At 38.9% G+C, this 17,374-nt stretch overlaps 3 protein-coding genes, 1 long non-coding RNA gene and 1 other non-coding gene across 8 annotated transcripts; 2 read left to right on the forward strand and 3 right to left on the reverse strand.

The window, feature by feature from the left end:
* The first annotated feature begins 679 nt into the window (after positions 1-679).
* Positions 680-8,295, forward strand: LOC135618968 (uncharacterized). Its single transcript, XR_010489253.1, has 2 exons — positions 680-6,059; positions 7,116-8,295. It is a non-coding gene; the product is annotated as an uncharacterized LOC135618968 (long non-coding RNA).
* LOC135621347 (U6 spliceosomal RNA) lies at positions 705-807 on the forward strand. The gene has a single exon (XR_010490512.1). It is a non-coding gene; the product is annotated as a U6 spliceosomal RNA (small nuclear RNA).
* Positions 8,296-8,475: 180 nt separating the features above from the next.
* Positions 8,476-11,568, reverse strand: LOC103993394 (pentatricopeptide repeat-containing protein At4g19220, mitochondrial). Of its 2 annotated transcripts, XM_018829887.2 has the most exons (2): positions 10,500-11,568; positions 8,476-10,097 (listed from the first exon to the last, which is right to left on the reverse strand). In XM_018829887.2, the coding sequence occupies exons 1-2, from the start codon at positions 11,372-11,374 to the stop codon at positions 8,615-8,617; spliced, it is 2,358 nt and encodes a 785-aa protein (XP_018685432.2). In that variant the 5' UTR covers positions 11,375-11,568; the 3' UTR covers positions 8,476-8,614. The 2 variants fall into 2 exon arrangements, with proteins under 2 accessions (XP_018685432.2, XP_009411709.2); XM_009413434.3 differs by having other exon boundaries at positions 8,476-11,568.
* Positions 11,569-11,688: 120 nt separating this feature from the next.
* Positions 11,689-14,500, reverse strand: LOC103993393 (superoxide dismutase [Cu-Zn] 1). Of its 3 annotated transcripts, none has more exons than XM_065119069.1 (8): positions 14,416-14,500; positions 13,986-14,065; positions 13,790-13,891; positions 13,586-13,681; positions 12,876-12,907; positions 12,709-12,784; positions 12,063-12,116; positions 11,689-11,931 (listed from the first exon to the last, which is right to left on the reverse strand). In XM_065119069.1, the coding sequence occupies exons 2-8, from the start codon at positions 14,059-14,061 to the stop codon at positions 11,909-11,911; spliced, it is 459 nt and encodes a 152-aa protein (XP_064975141.1). In that variant the 5' UTR covers positions 14,062-14,065; positions 14,416-14,500; the 3' UTR covers positions 11,689-11,908. The 3 variants fall into 3 exon arrangements, with proteins under 3 accessions (XP_064975141.1, XP_064975140.1, XP_009411708.3); XM_065119068.1 differs by lacking the exon at positions 14,416-14,500 and adding an exon at positions 14,245-14,339; XM_009413433.3 differs by lacking the exon at positions 14,416-14,500 and having other exon boundaries at positions 13,986-14,227.
* Positions 14,501-16,359: 1,859 nt separating this feature from the next.
* On the reverse strand, positions 16,360-16,824 carry LOC135619627 (classical arabinogalactan protein 26-like). The gene has a single exon (XM_065121813.1). The coding sequence runs from the start codon at positions 16,822-16,824 to the stop codon at positions 16,360-16,362; it is 465 nt and encodes a 154-aa protein (XP_064977885.1).
* Positions 16,825-17,374: the final 550 nt, after the last annotated feature.

Raw genomic sequence — 17,374 nt, forward strand, 5'->3', positions numbered from 1 at the left:
GCTTTGCATTGGTTAGCTAATTTTGGTGGAATCAATCATTTTCATCATGAATCAGACAGAGGCTTTGATCTCCTCCCACTAATTTCACCTTTCATTAATTTTGCAACTGTTAGACATTTGGTCGTCATCTATTCTTTGCTTTTACTGATGTGATGCAGTTCTTAGAATTCCTTCTCGGTCCTTTATGTGAGTTAAACTGAACTCTGGTTATCTATACTCAACCATGATTACCAATGATTTTCAAAATATTAAAATTTAAATATCTTAAAGTCTCTCTGATACTTTCATTAAAAGACAAACTCTAAAAGCACAAAAACGCAAAACTCTATGAATTTATAGAAATATATAATAATTTCTTTATGGGTATTGATCTTATTTGAAGTTTCCATATTATAAATTACAACGCCATTTGTACAAGCTTTTGAGTTTTGCGCATATATAAATATATAAATATATATATATATATATATATATATATATATATATATATATATATATATGATTCATGGACGTGGCCGGGATTTATTGTTTCCTTGTCTAGAATACTGGGTCAGGCCGACCTGCTCCAAAGCGAGCAACTAAAGTTGGGCTTTGACACGACGAAATACGGCCCAATTTTCAAGCGGCGTTCAATATATAGTCCCACATCGATTAATTGTTCATTAATCAGGTACTCTATATAGGCAATGATCAGGCGAACGATTGTCTCTTCGGAGACATCCGATAAAATTGGAACGATACAGAGAAGATTAGCATGGCCCCTGCGCAAGGATGACACGCACAAATCGAGAAATGGTCCAAATTTTTTTGTCATTTGATCTCTGGGCTCCGTGGTTCTTTGATTTCTGTGTGTTTTTTGTTTCAGGAATGATTTGTTTGCTCTGTGATTACTTGGATCTTTGTCCTTGTCTTTGTTTGATTTGTTTATGGCTTTCAATCAGGAGTTTGTTTCTGATAGGGTCTCCCTTCCTTTTCCTTTTCTCGTTTGCGTAGGGTGGTTTTCGATCGGGTTTATCCTTCTGATTCGAACTCTCTTGTTTGGTTTGTTTGATACGTTTCAGGTTCTCACACCCGAAGAATATGTATGGATTCCATGAACTCGCTCGTTAAATTAGTTGGTTTTTCATGCATAAATCTAGATCTTGTCCAATTTATTCTCTCTCTTGCCCTGTCGGTTCTCTCTCTTCTTCGTTTTCATTTTTATTTGGTTTGATTTGATTGTGTCTCTCAATCAGGTTCTTCTTTCTGAACCGATCTCCTTTTTCTTTTCCATCCCTTTGTGTTCTCATTAGGTTTTTCCCCTGTGTTGTTCTTAATAGGTTTCTCGTTCCTAATTCGATCTCTTTTGGTTCTTTTGTTTGGTTTGTTTAGATCAGTTTCAAGTTCTGAAACCCTAAGAACATGGATGGAATCTCAAATTTGCTGTTAGTTGTCTATTTACGTTGCATTTTTTGCCTAACAGAATGAAGAAGCTTATCGATTGTGGTGGCTGACGCTTTACTCTTCCAACTTATTTGGCTTCTGGATATCACCTCCATTTTTTAGTCTTTCTTTGCTCAACCATGGACTATAAATATTCAACACAAGATAGAACTCTACTCTAAACTAGCCATCCCCTTTCGAATCACACACCATTGTGATGAATTCAGCAGTGAAAATAAAATATATATACTGATCAAATTCTGGGTAGTAATGCACACAGTTCCATTTATCATGAATGCGTCCAATATATATTTAATACATGAAACACATCAATTGATTCTTGTTATTTGCCTTGGCCACTTGCACTTTTTCATTCTAATATTAGGTGTTTCGGTATTCGGATTTTCTAGCATATGGGCATCATTGTTTAATTTTAACTAGATACGACCCTTCAGCAGCTGAGCAGTACTCACTTTCGATTTGTTATAACCTAATACTAAAGTGTGTTGAATTTCCTGCTTGTCTCGCTGCATATTTTTTGGCAAATGTGTTTTGATCTTGTAGTTTACTTACTATGAAGAGACTGGGATTTCTCCCACAATAACATGCTGGCATGTGACTTGAACTTGAGATGATGCCTTTCTATTGCTGTTGCAATTACAGCTTTTAATAAATTCAATTAGAGAAGCAACCTGGAATGGGTCTAGAAGTAAGTTCTGCACTAAGGGAAATGCTGGAGAAGAGGAATGGACCAAGGTTGATGATGTGTAAACTCCATTAGTGACAGTAAACCAACTACTTGCTTTACATAAGTTGCTTGGAAAAATGCAACTAAATATAAATGTCCTGAAGTTCATTATGATTATTAGCAGTAGGTACCAGTTTGACAGAATTATTGAAAATCATGTCTGGACTTTTCTTTGTACAGAATGTTGAACCTGCTACGCTGCATTGCTTGCATCAGTTTTCTCTCTAATTATAGACACTGACCATGTGGATAAGTATATTTTCGTGTATTTTACATGCAGTGAAAGTATATATAGGTGGCTTGCCTCCTAAACCTTCTTGTTCACCATGAAAACTGTTCTTGCAATGTAACAAAGCAACATTTGCTTTAGGTGAAGCTGTCATTGTTTATTTCCTGTGTTTATCTAATGGGACTGAATGAATACAGGTGGTTCTAAATTAAGCTGTTCATAAATGTTCTTTCATTAGTGCGTGATGCATTGTAAAGACAACGATTTTTATTTGAATAGCAAAATTACTCTTGCTTCCTTTATCCTCAATAACATGTCCTCATGTTCTTTCTGCTTTTGTAGCTGAGAAGAAAAATATATTGGTCTTCAGAGCCTGATTCTAAGATATTATTTATTCTATATTTCAGATTTACTTTTTATGTCTGAGAGATTTTTGGTTTTGGTACTTTATGACCGAGTCATGGCTTTGCAACTGATCTATAAAAATATGAATTGTGCATTTTCAAAAAAGAAACTTAATGGAGCATGATGTTTTGAAGTGTTAATTTTTCTTGCCAGTTGAGTCCTAGGGTACATTGGGGTAGCTGCTATCCATTCATGATCCTCGATCGTGAATAGTTTCCTTTACTATCAGCAGATTGTTCATAGTTACCAATAGGATCACACTTATTCTTTGCCTTTGTTTTGCCCAATTATTGTTGAGCAAACAAACCCCGGAAACATGGAGTTGCTTCTCTTTGTCACTGACCTTAGGAATTATTCAGCAACATGAACGACCCCATATCTATTGCTTCACATTCATCCTCACCTGCGCTTCATATTATATATCTAATTTTGTGGAACTAATTGGATTCATGTACTACAGAGTACCTTACGAAGATCCTCTCACCAATGTGAAGTAAATGAGAAACAAGTAGAAATTTGGAAGGCGATGCCATTATGATCCCTTATAATAATTCTCATATAGTTATGGAATAAGCCACATTGGTATTAATTTCGAAGAATCCATATACTCGAGATGCCCATCTCATTTGTGTGTTTGATAGTGATGGAGTTTTGTGTCCTACAGGGGACAAAATAAATGGATGAAATAGCTAATGAGAAAAGATGGAGCTGTTCACCAAATAACCCAAGCATTTGAAGTAGTAAAGCCTATCGTGTTAGATATCTGTCTAAATAGATACTTGGAGTTCATCTATTAGTTCTTCAACTGGCATTTTCATTAACAAGAGGACTTGTGTCCCATATATGCTCTCTCATCCTGTTACTCCTCCAACACAATTCTATTAAAGAATACGAAATTCTTTGTGGACCGTGGAGGTGTTTGAATGAATGTTTAGAAAAAAGGGTGTAAGACAAGCTTGGTACAGTTCATATGACATCTTTTGCATTAGCGTATAGTGTTAGTAACACTAAAACATTATGGGTAATTAATATGAATAATATTCTTTTCTAAAGGAACAATGCTAAAGTTGTGTTATGTGAAAATTTTAAAAATTGGGCAAATATTGTGCTTCCCTATTATCAAGGTCAATCACAAGGACAAATAAATGGGCAGGTTGGAATCTAGAACTACATTTCCTACTGTTAATGGAGGAACGGAATATTAGAATAATAGACGCGAGGAATATTAGATTTTGGGTATTAACTTTTAGTTGGCACATCACTGGGCCAGACCTAAGAGACATGCAAAGGCCCGTCACAAGTCAGGCTGGGCTAAACCAGGGTTTAAAGATGGTGGCGGTTAGGAAAATAATCCCACTCACGATCTATTTGATAACTTGCTCTACGTAGGAGTCGACAAGATATCGAAATGTTTTCTTGGAAACATCCAATTAAATTGAAATGATATAGAAAATATTTGCATGGCTCCTGTCAGACACAAATATTTAGTTTCCCGCATTTGATCTTTCGTTGTTTTTGTTGTTTGATTGTCACTCAGGTGTTTCCTTCTCTTGTTTTCTCTTTCTGGGTTGATTTATTTCTCTTCTTATTTTGTTTGATTTGTTTGTAATATTTCTTTATGATCTGATATTTTTCTTTTGGTTTAATTCGGTTGTGATTCTCAATCAGGCTCTTCTTTCTGAATTGATCCTCGTTTCATCTTCCTTTTCTTTGGTTCTTAACATGGACCTTTTCCCCTTTGTGGTTCTCAAATCATGGTTTTGGTTTGTTATGATCATTTGCTGGTTCTGAAACCTTAAGAACATGGATGAAGCCCTGAATTATCTTGCTACTATATATTAGTTATCCTTGCATGTAAATGCACACCTGTATACTTTATTCTGCCTACACCATGAAGAAGGTTGTCAGTTGTGGTGTTAGCTGCCAATTGCACTAGTCTTTTCGTTCTAGCATTAAAAAAAGGAAAGAGGATCACAGAGTGTGATATGGCCTTTGTAGAAGAGGGAAAAGGGTGAAGATTTAAGAAGACAGTGATGTAGGACATCCCTTCTCGAAGCCTTGTTTGTCTATATAGACAAGAAGAATTCAGAGTTTGCAACTGAGAAAGAACCGAAATAAGATTCTAGATTCTTGTGAACTAGAAACATCTTAAATAGTTGGTCGTCGATTTTTAAGAAGGAAGGAGCACATGGATGGAGTTTGGCTTCAACAGTTGTCCTTCTATTAGCAATAAATATGCTGTCAGAAGTAATGCCATTCATGAATTACTTGTTCTTCTGTCTTTTTACTAACTTGCTACTATAGTCACAACCTGTTTGGTTGCATTCTTCAAAGGTAACTTTTTTAGCTCTAGCATTTCATTTATCAGGGAAACAGACAAAGAAAAAATGGATAGTTGATGCAAGCCGAGATGATTAGATGAACGTAGAAACACAACTTGTACAGGTGTAGCTTGATCATTTTCAGTTGAGCCCAAGTCCAATTTGTAAACGGATACAAAATCTGCAAGTCTAATTGGAATCAGCTTGACATCAGATATATTCACAGAGACGAGTTTAGTTATCTTACACATTAATGCAGTCACTCGTAGCAGGTTATATTAAGCCAAGGTATTGTCATGTTTGAGAATGTTTTTGGTTGATTTAATAAAATCAAGTCCTTTTTTTTTCATTTTTTACTATATGTGGAAAGGTAATTGGATTAGATTAGGTTTAGTTTTGTTAGTTGAAATGTTTAGGTTTCTAAAATTTGGAAATTTATTTGGAGTTGCTTGGTAATTGGCAACTATATCTTCTCTGAGTACTTCCATGCTTTACTTGCTTTTGATTTTTTTTTTTTTTTGACTTCTATACTAATTTCAAGTTCACACTCTCATGTTTTTCACTTGTCCATAAAACTCTGATGATATCATGTGGTTTGTTCTGGGCTTATGAGAAGTTTGTCAGTAAAAAGATATATGAGTTGATACTGTTGATGTGGTCTTCCTCTAAAGAATGAGCTCTTGGTATATGTTGAAATATACAGACCTTTTCATAAGTGAGTTTTCGAAAGATGACTGTTTAATCTAGTATTCGTTGTAAATTTTCATTCTTTTGTGATAGTAATACTAACCCATTTATTTATATTTTGCCAATTTTCTTATGTGTGTTTCAAATGAATTCAGGTTAGTGCTGTTGCGAACACGGAAGCAAAGAAAAGTTCTTCTCATACTGTATTAAAGCAGTAATGGTTGCCCACATGAGATTCTCTGAGCAAGTACGTCAATCTCATTCCCTGTCTGCATTCACTTTCTTTGTATTGGTCGAGCAAGACAAACTTGGAAAGAGGAACTTGCAATTTAATTTCATCCATCAATAGTTGCCTATTCATGCAATAATGTGGAAGCCTTGATGCAATATGTTGAGTCAGAGTTAGCTGATTGCTTGCACATACTGGTTTCTGATTCAAATGCCTCCAAAATGTGTTATAGGACTTAATAATGTATGGCGATTAATACACATACATAAAAAATTGCATACTTTGTCACAGGCTTTGTGAAATCAAATAGATACTTGCATGAAGTTGTGTAGCTGAGCATGATGGATAAAAAGTTCTAGGAGAGATGAGAAGAAGAAGAAGAAGAAGAGAGGGTAGGAGAAGGATAACATGTCATTTGGATAACTTATGAGCATGATGGATAAAAAGGTATAGGAGAGATGAGAAGAAGGAGAAGAAGAAGAGAGGGGTCGGAGAAGGATAACATGTCATTAGGATAACTTGTAATTCCATAAGAAGAACTCCACACACTTCCAGATTAGAGATTTCTCCTTTGTTTGTGACATAAGATATTTTGATCGCTAAGCCAGCTTAAACACTTGAAGGGGAAGAAAAGCATCAAAATTTTGGTGTAGGTGATCTTAGGTTGATAAATCAATCACATTCAAGGATGAAATTAGGAAAATTTAGTAAGGAATCACAATTATGGATCCAATTGATCATATAATGATATAGAGCAGAGTCACCAATTTTATGCAATTAAATCATAATTTCATTAAACTGTGATCATCAAATGGTTCAGACTAAAGGTGCCTTAGATTATATTACTGTTATGTGCATGATTTTTGTCCTAATTATGGGTAATAATTTAGGTCAAAATTCGACATGATTATAAGTAATAAAACCTACAATTAAATTGGTTGGGCCAGTTTTGAATTAATTGGGTGTAATCACATAATATTAGGTTAGAGATCATAATAATATGGCCATTTTGGAAAAATCCTGAAACTTTACAATGCATATATTGTTCACTAACCAATTGTCCATCTACAACAGGAGCTGTCTGTCATTGAAACTGAAGATTACAGCCAATAACCCCTCTCACAGGTGAGATTATTCCACCAACTCTTAAAGATCTCTTAAAGGTTGGGTTCTAAAGAAATGAAAAGCAAATTTAACTTGTGTCCAAGTTCCCAGAGCTGTAGTTTCTTATGAAGCACAGAGGCAGAGATGAGACTGGTACAGGGGATATTGATGGTGACATTTACTGCCCCCACCTCCAATGCAAGAGAGATTATTGTCAGAGTCATTATATGTTTACCTTTTGCAACAACCTGATGAACTCCATCAACCCTTTTCCTATCCTACATCCTCATCTCTCCACCATCTCCACCCTACTCCCTCCAGCCATGCATTAAACAGCCTTAACATCATCTATCCAACTCCTTTAAAACCCTCTTTATGAGAGAGAAGGAATCCGAGGTTTCTCATCGACTGGGAGCTGAACTCCTCCTTCTCACCTCACCCCATCCAACCCGGCAGTGGAGCTTGATGGCTTGCAGCTGCCACAAGCCTCGTTACCTGAGGCTAAATAAGCTTCCTCCAGAGACAGAAGAGGATGAAATCAGTCGCGGATCCAAAGAGATGGCGGTGGTGTTCAAGAGGAGGCGGCACGGCTGGCTGAGGCTGAACAGAAGTGGGAGGTGGCGAAAGCCGAGGGTCCGGGTGGCCGGGCTGAGGAAGTTCCTGAGTAAGGCCACCGTAGTGGGGGTTGCAGTGAGGGTGTCAGTGGCCAAGGTGCTCACGAGGTTGAAGGAGGGAAGGCCTTATCTGGGGGAACTCTTTGCAGGTAACTACATGTTCATGCAAGTGAGCCCTTCACCAACCATTCCGTACGTGGAGAAGTCATTCTCGCTCGCTAAGCACCGGCACCGACATCACCCACCGCCATCACATTTGATGCTCTAAACGTTTGCTTCTAGTCTTTCTTCTAACCAGAGGTATAATAATGGTCTTGTCTCAGTGCTGCTGCTCTGTTGCTTTTGTATAATAATGATGGGCTTGTCTCAGAGGTAAAGTTATTGTGTCTCTGATCTCAGCTATCATGTTTTAGCCATCTATGTTGTCCAATTTTTGTTCTATTATGAGCATAATGATTTATTGTGAGTGGTAATCTTTCTTCCTTAGTGGATGTCACATTAATTCTTTACAACAATAAAAAAAAAATATTTTATTATATTAAATTTTGTTTTCTTGGACAGCTATGACATTTTTTCTTCTTTTACTCTCTCTTTCTTTCTCGGTATGCCGTTCGATTGGAAAATGAAGTACGAAAGATCATTTACTTTTTTTCTGAACTTGTTTGTTAAACTGGCAAGAGTTTGGCAGCAAAAATGTCTTCTGGATGGAGCCAATCTGGATAAAGGAAATCAAACATGGATTGCATTGAAGCAGATAAAAGCTGACGAGAACATTCTCTGAGAAAAAGATCAGTTGTTTAGCGCATTACCCATCAGATAAATATATCCATGAAAAGCACAGAGGAGGTTGAGAGTTCAACTGCTGAGTACATCAATAGCACTGCAGCCCAGGGGCTTCAACAATCCTTTGTCTAGAATCATGCCTCTTGTTCTCAGTGCTTCACTCCACATTTCATAATACGCAAATAAGTTAGAAAGCGTAACATAATAGCCTGTGTTTTCAGGTTCTAAGCAAAACAGTTTTCCAGCCACTGTTTTACCGATATCGAGATCGCCATGATCATGGCAGGCGCTCAACAGAGCACCCCATACTCCTGGTTTTGCTTCAACGGGCAATCTCTTTAAGAACTCGAAAGCCTCTCCAAGTCTTCCAGCTCGACCGAGCATATCGATCATACAAACATGGTGCTCAGCAGTGGGTTCAATCCCAAATTTCTCCGACATAGCGTCGTAGTACTTCCATCCTTCATCGACTAGTCCACAGTGGCTACAAGCAGATAAAAGAGCAATGAATGTGCTTTTGGTCGCCTTGACGCCTAAACCGCACATCCACGAGAAAAGCTCGATGGATCTTCTTCCCTGTCCATGAAACCCGTATGCTGAAATCATGGAGTTCCAAGAGGCAATAGATTTTTCATTAGAACTTGTGAAAATTCGAGTGGCGATATCTAGTCTTCCACACTTGCTGTACATATCAACAAGCGCTGACAGTATAAATGTGTTCCTTTGGAAGCAAAACCTGAACACATAGCCATTAACTTCCTTGCCGTGGCTGAGATCTACTAACTGAGTGCAGGCACAGATAACTCCGACTATGGAAAATTCATTTGGTCGAAGGCCTTCCATATTCTGAAACAACTGCAAAGATTTGTCACCTTCCTTGTTCTGTGCAAAACCAGAGATCATGCAATTCCAGGAACACAAATTTCTGTCACCATTTAATTTGAACAGCGTCTCCGCGCTCTTGGAATCATTACAATGAAAATACATGGTCAGCAATGCATTCTTCACACGGATATCAAAATTTACCAGACTCTTCAGAGCTAAGCCATGAAGGCATTGGCCATAAGATAACAGTCCTAAGTTCCCACATGCTGATACAGCACTGACAAATGTGATGGAGTCAGGTTTTGGAAGCAGAAAGGAGCACATAGAAGTGAGCATGCCAAGTGCCTCCTTGTAATAACCATTCTGCACACAGCCAACTATCATTGTATTCCATGAGACAATATCTGATATGGGCAGAAGTCTTTCAAATAGTAAGATGGAAGCACTTAGATCACCGCAATTAATATACATTAGCATAAGTGCATTCATAGCTGACATACTGATCATCAATCCATACCTGATGAGGCAAGCATGAAGTGCCTTCCCAAATCTAAGATCTTCAGCACCAGTGCAAGAAGGAAGAATTGCCAAGAAAGTAACCACACTGCATCTCGGTCCGCTTTGAAGCAATTCGCAGAACAAGGCTCGAGCCTCTTCCTTCCACGAATCATTTCGAGAGAATCCAAATATCATGGTGTTCCATGAAATTATATCCTTATTAGTCATCTTCCTGAATAGAAGGAATGAAGATTTCAGATCACCACACTCTAAATACATATCAAGCAAGGCATTTTCTACAGATGAATCTAAGGGATCTGTTTCCTTCTTGATGGCAAAAGCATGAATAGATTTCCCTTCTCGAAGCAGGTTCAACTCACGACATGCTGGAATAATGGTAATTAGTGTAGTATCATCAGGCTGAATCATGTGTTTTGACTGCATCTCCCAAAAATGATTCAGGAATTCATCATATCTTCCATTGTCCAACAACCCACCAATCATCGCGTTCCATGAAACTACATTCTTATTTGCAAGTCCCTTAAACACTGCATCTGCTGCTTCCACATTTTCACATCTGAAATAAAATAAAATAAGGCAATTTGATAAAGAAGAATAAGTGTTTGCTTCATACCCCATTTTGATCACAAGAGCATGCACTGATTCCCCGTGACCCCAATACTCTTCCGCTAAAGAGCATGCCGTTACAGCACTCGAAAGGGTCACTGCATCTGCGTCGACATTTGAGCGTCGCATTTCCCTGAAATAATACACCGATCTCTCGGGAAAACCATTAAATGTGCATCCGCTGATCATAGAGTTCCATGAAGAGATATCCTTAACTTCCATCTCCTCGAAGACAAGCTCTGAAGAACTCATGTTGTCACACTTAGCATACATATCGATCAAAGCATTACAAAGATTACCATCCATGAGAAAATTTCTCTTTATTACTGTGCCGTGAAGAGTCGTTCCATAATTCATGTAATGCATGCGAGAGGAAGCCATCAGCATGATCAGCAGTGTCGTCGAATCGAACTCGCCAAAGGATTCTACCATTTCTTGGAAAAGCAGAAAAGAGCTTTTGTAATGACAATTAAGGACATAGGCACTGATAATCGCATTCCAAAATATGACGTCGCGCGCAGCGGACTCATCGAAAATTGCCATGGCGGAGCGCAAATCCTGAGCTCTGGCATATGCAGTGAGGAGGGAGGTACGGGCAGCAAGGTCGGAGAGCGCATTGGCCTTAAGCGACAAGCAGTGGACGGAAGAAACAAGATCAGGCTCAACGAAAGTGCCCTTCAGGAAATTGAGAGCATGAAAGGCAAACATAGTTGTCTGAGACATTTCGTCGAGCAGGTAGTGGGTGGATAGCGAAGAGATGCTCGAGCCATTGGCTCTGGGAGTTTGGAACAGGTACTTCGATCTGCGAGGTCCTGCCGTCGATGTTAGGCTTCTTGATGGGAGGATGGTGGGAAGGACAAACCTTCTCAGTCCTCTTATCATTCACCTCCTCTTCTTCTTCTTCTCTTTCGACTGGCGCTTACAACGCTAAACTTTAACGAGGAGAATTCACTGGCGAGACCTTTTCGTCCAAACATGAGGAACACTTTCTTTATACGTCGGAGTGTTTCAGTGATCTATCACACAAACCTCTGACGTGAGATAGATACTGTTCTCAGACGTACATTATTGGAGCTGACGTTGATTCCAAGTCATAAGACCTTATATTATTCTATTTTCGTATTATTACATGAATTAATTTTGAGGTGCAGAACCTTTTTGTCTTCATACTATATTCTCTCTTCAGATAACATACTAACCATTCATCCCGAGAACTATTTTCTAATATCTTCTCATGCAAAGCTCGAGTTACAGCCAAAGAAAAGAAGCCATCACTCTTTTTGGAAGTGACAATAGCAGTGTTTCCATAAAAGCAGCGAACTACTCAAAGCTCATATACAACTGTACAAGCAGCTTCATCTCCTAAGCATACAGGACTTGTCTATATATTCTTAGCCATCATTCCCCTTGGATCAGTCACTCCTGAAGCCCAATGACACCTGGTAAGATATGTCAAGAAATAACACGCATTATGCCTCATGGTTATATACTGCCACAAGAACAGGATTAAACAAGGAACACAAGGAACAAGGAATGCACCAGACTTGTGGAAGAACAGTGGAATACTTACCACAGGCTACTCTTGCACCAGAATTTCCAGTGGTCTTGCTAAGTTCATGCCCACCTAAAACATGCCAAACTTAGCTACATGAGCCAAAGAACAGAATATTTACTGTCTATGATGTTATTACACAGAAAAGACAAGCAGATGGTTATTCAGAAGATTTGATTACATTAGTCTTGCTTTTGACCCCATAATTCACTACCAAGAGAATTTTCTCCAAGAGGAGAGAATGGAGGAGGGTATGATGCATTCTTGAGACCAATTCAAATATCAGAGAGAGAAGCTCAGAGAAGTAGATTGTCAATCCATTGAATGGCAGAAGCTAGGAAGATAAATTGAAGATCTGATGCTTGAAACAGAAGGTAGGAAAACAAGTTTGGAAGCTTAGAAACTACTTTGAAGTTATACATACACAGAAACCTTAGAATGGAATCGAAACTAGTTGAAGAAATTTAGCATTGTTTTAACTTTTTTTTTTTTTTGTCTGATTAACTATCTCAATTTGGATTTATATCTCTTACAACAATTTGTCAGAAATTACACAGTGGAATTCACTTACTTTCACATTATATGAGTATCATTGCAAAACAATATTGCTAATTGAGGACAAATCAGTTCAAGGAACCGAATAGCACAAAGGGAAAAAGAATACCCCTTCCAAGATCATCAGGATCCGCATGCACAACAATAGCTCTGCCAATAATGGAGTCGCATCCAACGAGTGCGATCTGCGTGCCAGGAAAGAAAAAAAAAAAGATTACAATTTGTGTAAGAGGTGAAGGAAAAAAAAAAACAGAATTAAAACTGTACTGTCACAACCTTGCTGTCAAACATGGTAAAATTGGCAGTGCCTGGAAATACACACAAAAAGGAAAGCAAAGCTATTAATAATTCAGTGACAAGCAGATGTCAGATGAACGACTACTGTAAACAACAAAGAATTTTGTCTCGACTATGTCTCAAGCAAAGGTAGCTAAAGAAACTACAACATCATAATCATAACCAGGTGGAGAAAGAAGCAAAAAAAATAGCACCATCGTCTCCAACTATCACATTTCCAAGATCACCAATATGTCAGATGAACGACTACTGTAAACAACAAAGAATTTTGTCTCGACTATGTCTCAAGCAAAGGTAGCTAAAGAAACTACAACATCATAATCATAACCAGGTGGAGAAAGAAGCAAAAAAAATAGCACCATCGTCTCCAACTATCACATTTCCAAGATCACCAATATGTCAGATGAACGACTACTGTAAACAACAAAGAATTTTGTCTCGACTATGTCTCAAGCAAAGGTAGCTAAAGAAACTACAACATCATAATCATAACCAGGTGGAGAAAGAAGCAAAAAAAATAGCACCATCGTCTCCAACTATCACATTTCCAAGATCACCAATATGTCAGATGAACGCCTACTGTAAACAACAAAGAATTTTGTCTCGACTATGTCTCAAGCAAAGGTAGCTAAAGAAACTACAACATCATAATCATAACCAGGTGGAGAAAGAGTCAAAAAAAATAGCACCATCGTCTCCGGCTATCACATTTCCAAGATCACCAATATGACGGACCGGATCTTCGCGATCCCCGTGATCTTCTCCGGTTGGATTGAAGTGTGGCCCTTCTCATTGTGACGGCAAACAAAACACAGAAACATCATGGTTGTTCTTTCAGTCATTATCTCAAACGGATTGCGTCCGTTAAGATCCAAACCAAAGGACGTGATTACCAGTGGACATGCAGCCATTTGTGGTATCACCGAATTCATGGACATGGAAGCCATGAAGTCCCGGTGAGAGGCCAGAGATGTTCCCGGTCACCATAGTTGGACCTCCAAACACATTGGATAAGGCATAAACATGAATTGCAAGAAAAAAGCGGATTATGAAGAATAACATGACTCGATAAACTGGCTCTTAATCTACCATTTCCTTCTTGACTGAAGTAGATAACACCACCGACACCCTCGGTGCTACCAAGCACAGCTACAGCCTTAACCATGTTCCTGCACATTAGATCCAGCCCAATATCAATTATCATACTATGAGATCTTACAGCTTACTACGAACTCTAAAACTTTATGCAATGAAAGTGAGATCAAAATCCTCTTCCAGTACAAGATAATAACTTGAACATGTAACTAATTCAGAGCTACGGAAGAGCCGATCGTGAGATCAAACCGACCAACGTAATCGACTAGTATCACTAGAAAGAAGAGAGCAGAGGATGCGGAAGAAGAGGACGACGTGTCTTCGTGCATGGCGTAGAAAGAAGACGTGTCTTCGTGCATGGCGTGTGACTAAATATCCTTACAATAAAGCAAAATCTAGCAACTTAGTGGATATCTTAACCTACACAGATTAGGAATTTTGTCGAACACCGGAACACGGCAGATGAGTGGTGGAATCTCTTCGATGGGCAGTATGTTTGTCTTCTTGAAGAGGTTATATGGTTTAAATTAAAGCAAACTCCTTAACATAGGTTAACATAGGCTAATTATATATTAGTTTCCATAATTAATTATTTTTAATATATTAATTTTTATATTTTTTAAATTATATTAAGACCCACATCTATATAAAAGTAAAATATTTAATTTTATTTCTCCTCACACCACCGATTTTACTGCGGAAATACCAAACGTATTGTCACAAAATAATATCAAAACATAATTTAAAAGATAATTTTACAGTATTATTCTTAACAATATTAATTTCCCTTTCTATAATTTGGATGAAAGCAATTTACTTCTCTAGTTTCATCGACTCCTTGGACTTTATTATCCTCTTGAATGACTTTTCGGAAAGAGAAAATTTCAATTAAATCTCGAAAGCTTAACGTTAGTTTGAGCTTGGACTTGGTTGTCAATGTCCTTCGACAGTCAACCCTTCTGTTCTTCCCAATAAAACTTTTCTTTCTCTTAAATTTTTTTTTTGAACGATGTGAATAATATTATAAATTTATCTTTTTTAATCTTATTTTAATATAATTTTTAACGTATAGTATTTTTGTTAGTAAAATCAATAGAAACAGAATTAAATTTTTTACTTTCATAAATATAATATGTAATTAGCCTCATTAATATCAATATAGAAAGTTTTATTCTTTTACGTTGGATCATTAACTCCAAAGAAACAACTACATGCCACTGGGTATACATTGAAAGTTTGCATATGGTTGATGATATAGTTGTAGTTGGTAAGAATATTAGCAAAACTGCAACACTTCATTATATTTTTTTTGTTCTGTTCTTCATGCATGTTTTGCATTTGGTTATGTGCTAATTGAAATAAGATTAAGATAAGATTTTTTTTTCACTTGATGCTGTTCATGTTTGAGGACAAAAAGCAGCTGTTCTTCTCTAGAATATAAAATGACCCTTTCTGGTGGCTCCAGAATCACTTTTGTACTCCATGACCTTTTGGTCTTCCACTAGATGTCTTGCTGGCCTTTTCTTGCAGCACTACTAATTGGCAACTCATGTGAGTAATTAATGATCAAATGACAATGATAATTACTCTGTTTGTTGGCCTTCTAAAGGGCATTGAAGACATTGTTTGAGGTGAAACAAAAAAGAACTTACCAGTCATTCATGGTTGATTTGATGCTTCACTCCCTCACTTGATGTTGCATTGAACAATGAGTAACTATTGTGGTATTCTCTCATGATGAACGAGGAAAGTTAATCTTTCTGAGAAGGTTGGCTGCAGAGTCTCAAGAGGTGAAGCCATCATCACATGTGCAGTATAAGCCAAATAGCCCCATCTACCTTTCAAACCTCCACACTGTCCTTTTCCTATCATTGCAGACCCTCTGTTTCCTTGTTCACATGCAGAGGACATATTAGAGCGCCTTCTTTTCTGCCACAGTTGTGTGCAGTGACTCATCTCCATCAGTTGACTGAGGTCTCAAGTGTGGATTGCCTAACCTTGATGATTGGCACCTCACTAAGGATTCACATGCTCACTGGTTGATTAGGGTCGTGTTGCATTGTGGATTGCATCACTGCTACTGGTTAATTCTGTAGCACAGAGAAGAAAGAGACTGTGCTAATGTTTCAGTCACAATCAGAGAAGAACATGGTGGATTGTATCAGCAGCAGGCAATGGAGTGCGTGAATGAAAGCAAAAAGAAATATGATCGGTGAATGATAACACATCATTTCACCACCTGTTTTCCAATAATTTATGCGGTCAATGAGATCAAATTCACGACAACCCACAAGCAGTATGAAAAGATGAACTCCACCACGAGTAATATAGTCTAAAATAATCACAGTGAGGCAGGCAGTGCAGGGAATCACTTGCCCGCAACATCCAACCACCACATGAGGAGGAGCCCAGCCACCATGGCCACGCTCACGCCGCCGAGGCTGCCCCTGGAGCGCGCCGCGGCCGACGTCAGGGCGGCGGAGCCGGAAGGAGCGGTGGCCGAATTGGGCTGCAGCTCGTCGGGGTTCGGCGGGCTCGGGCTGGATGGGATGGTGGGCAACGAGCTGGCCGGCGGCGACGCGGCGCTGCCCCCGGGGGTCGGGAACACCGGCATTACGTCTGGAGCCAACGCCGGCGCAAGGGACGAGAATTTGGGGTCGTAAGGGAGGATACCCGGCGCCGCCGAGATGGTGGAGGTCTTCAGCTTGAGAGGGAAAGAGTGAGCAGGCCTGGGCTTCCCCACAACAAGCAGCAGCGCCGCAAAGGCTGAGAAGAGCAGTTTCCTGTGGTACAGTGTGGAAGAAACGGAGGCGAGGATGGTGCCGATGGCCATTGTAACTAAACCTGTGAGAGAGTGAGAGAAACAAGGTTTAGAAGAGGAGGAAGAGAGAGGAAGAAGAAGATGATGGAGGAGGCATGGCACAGGTTGGCATGGGGTGCCAGGGGACAAACTTGAGGCATCAAATAACATGGGTGTGTGGGGTGTGATGACACCAAGGAATTGGATTAAGGTGGGAAAACAGAACCAAAAAGGGGTGATGTGCCTCCATGATTGGGATTGATGAGTGATAAGACTGGTGATTCACAGGTCTGTCCATGTTAGGTTTCTTGTGGGCATCACTTCTGTTCTATCTCATTGTCACAGCTGAAAACATACCAAGTTACTCTCATCACTGCATTCCCTCAGTAGAAAACAGAGGGTAGAAGTTGAGGTTTGTACCTCTTTGGAGGATATCTATCTATCGCAGTTCATCAATGGACAGGGGATACCTGTGACTCACAATAAGTAGAGAATAGTGCCTGCATCTGACTGAGGTTGCCACCAGATGCGTGTGACAAAGGACGTGGTGGTGATATCTGGTTAATTGCTGTGGACCCAAATG

This window comes from Musa acuminata, chromosome BXJ2-8 (genome assembly GCF_036884655.1).
Source record: "Musa acuminata AAA Group cultivar baxijiao chromosome BXJ2-8, Cavendish_Baxijiao_AAA, whole genome shotgun sequence".
NCBI lineage: Eukaryota > Viridiplantae > Streptophyta > Magnoliopsida > Zingiberales > Musaceae > Musa > Musa acuminata.

Coding starts and splice junctions, on each gene's coding strand:
- LOC135619627 (XM_065121813.1), bottom strand. CDS start 16,824: ATGGCCATCGGCACCATCCTCGCCTCCGTTTCTTCCACACTGTACCAC.
- LOC103993394 (XM_009413434.3), bottom strand. CDS start 11,374: ATGATAAGAGGACTGAGAAGGTTTGTCCTTCCCACCATCCTCCCATCA.
- LOC103993393 (XM_009413433.3), bottom strand. CDS start 14,100: ATGATAATTGATATTGGGCTGGATCTAATGTGCAGGAACATGGTTAAG. Junction 13,682..13,789: donor AAATGGCTGCATGTCCACTG/GTAATCACGTCC, acceptor CACAATGAGAAG/GGCCACACTTCAATCCAACC. Junction 12,785..12,875: donor TTACCATGTTTGACAGCAAG/GTTGTGACAGTA, acceptor CCTGGCACGCAG/ATCGCACTCGTTGGATGCGA.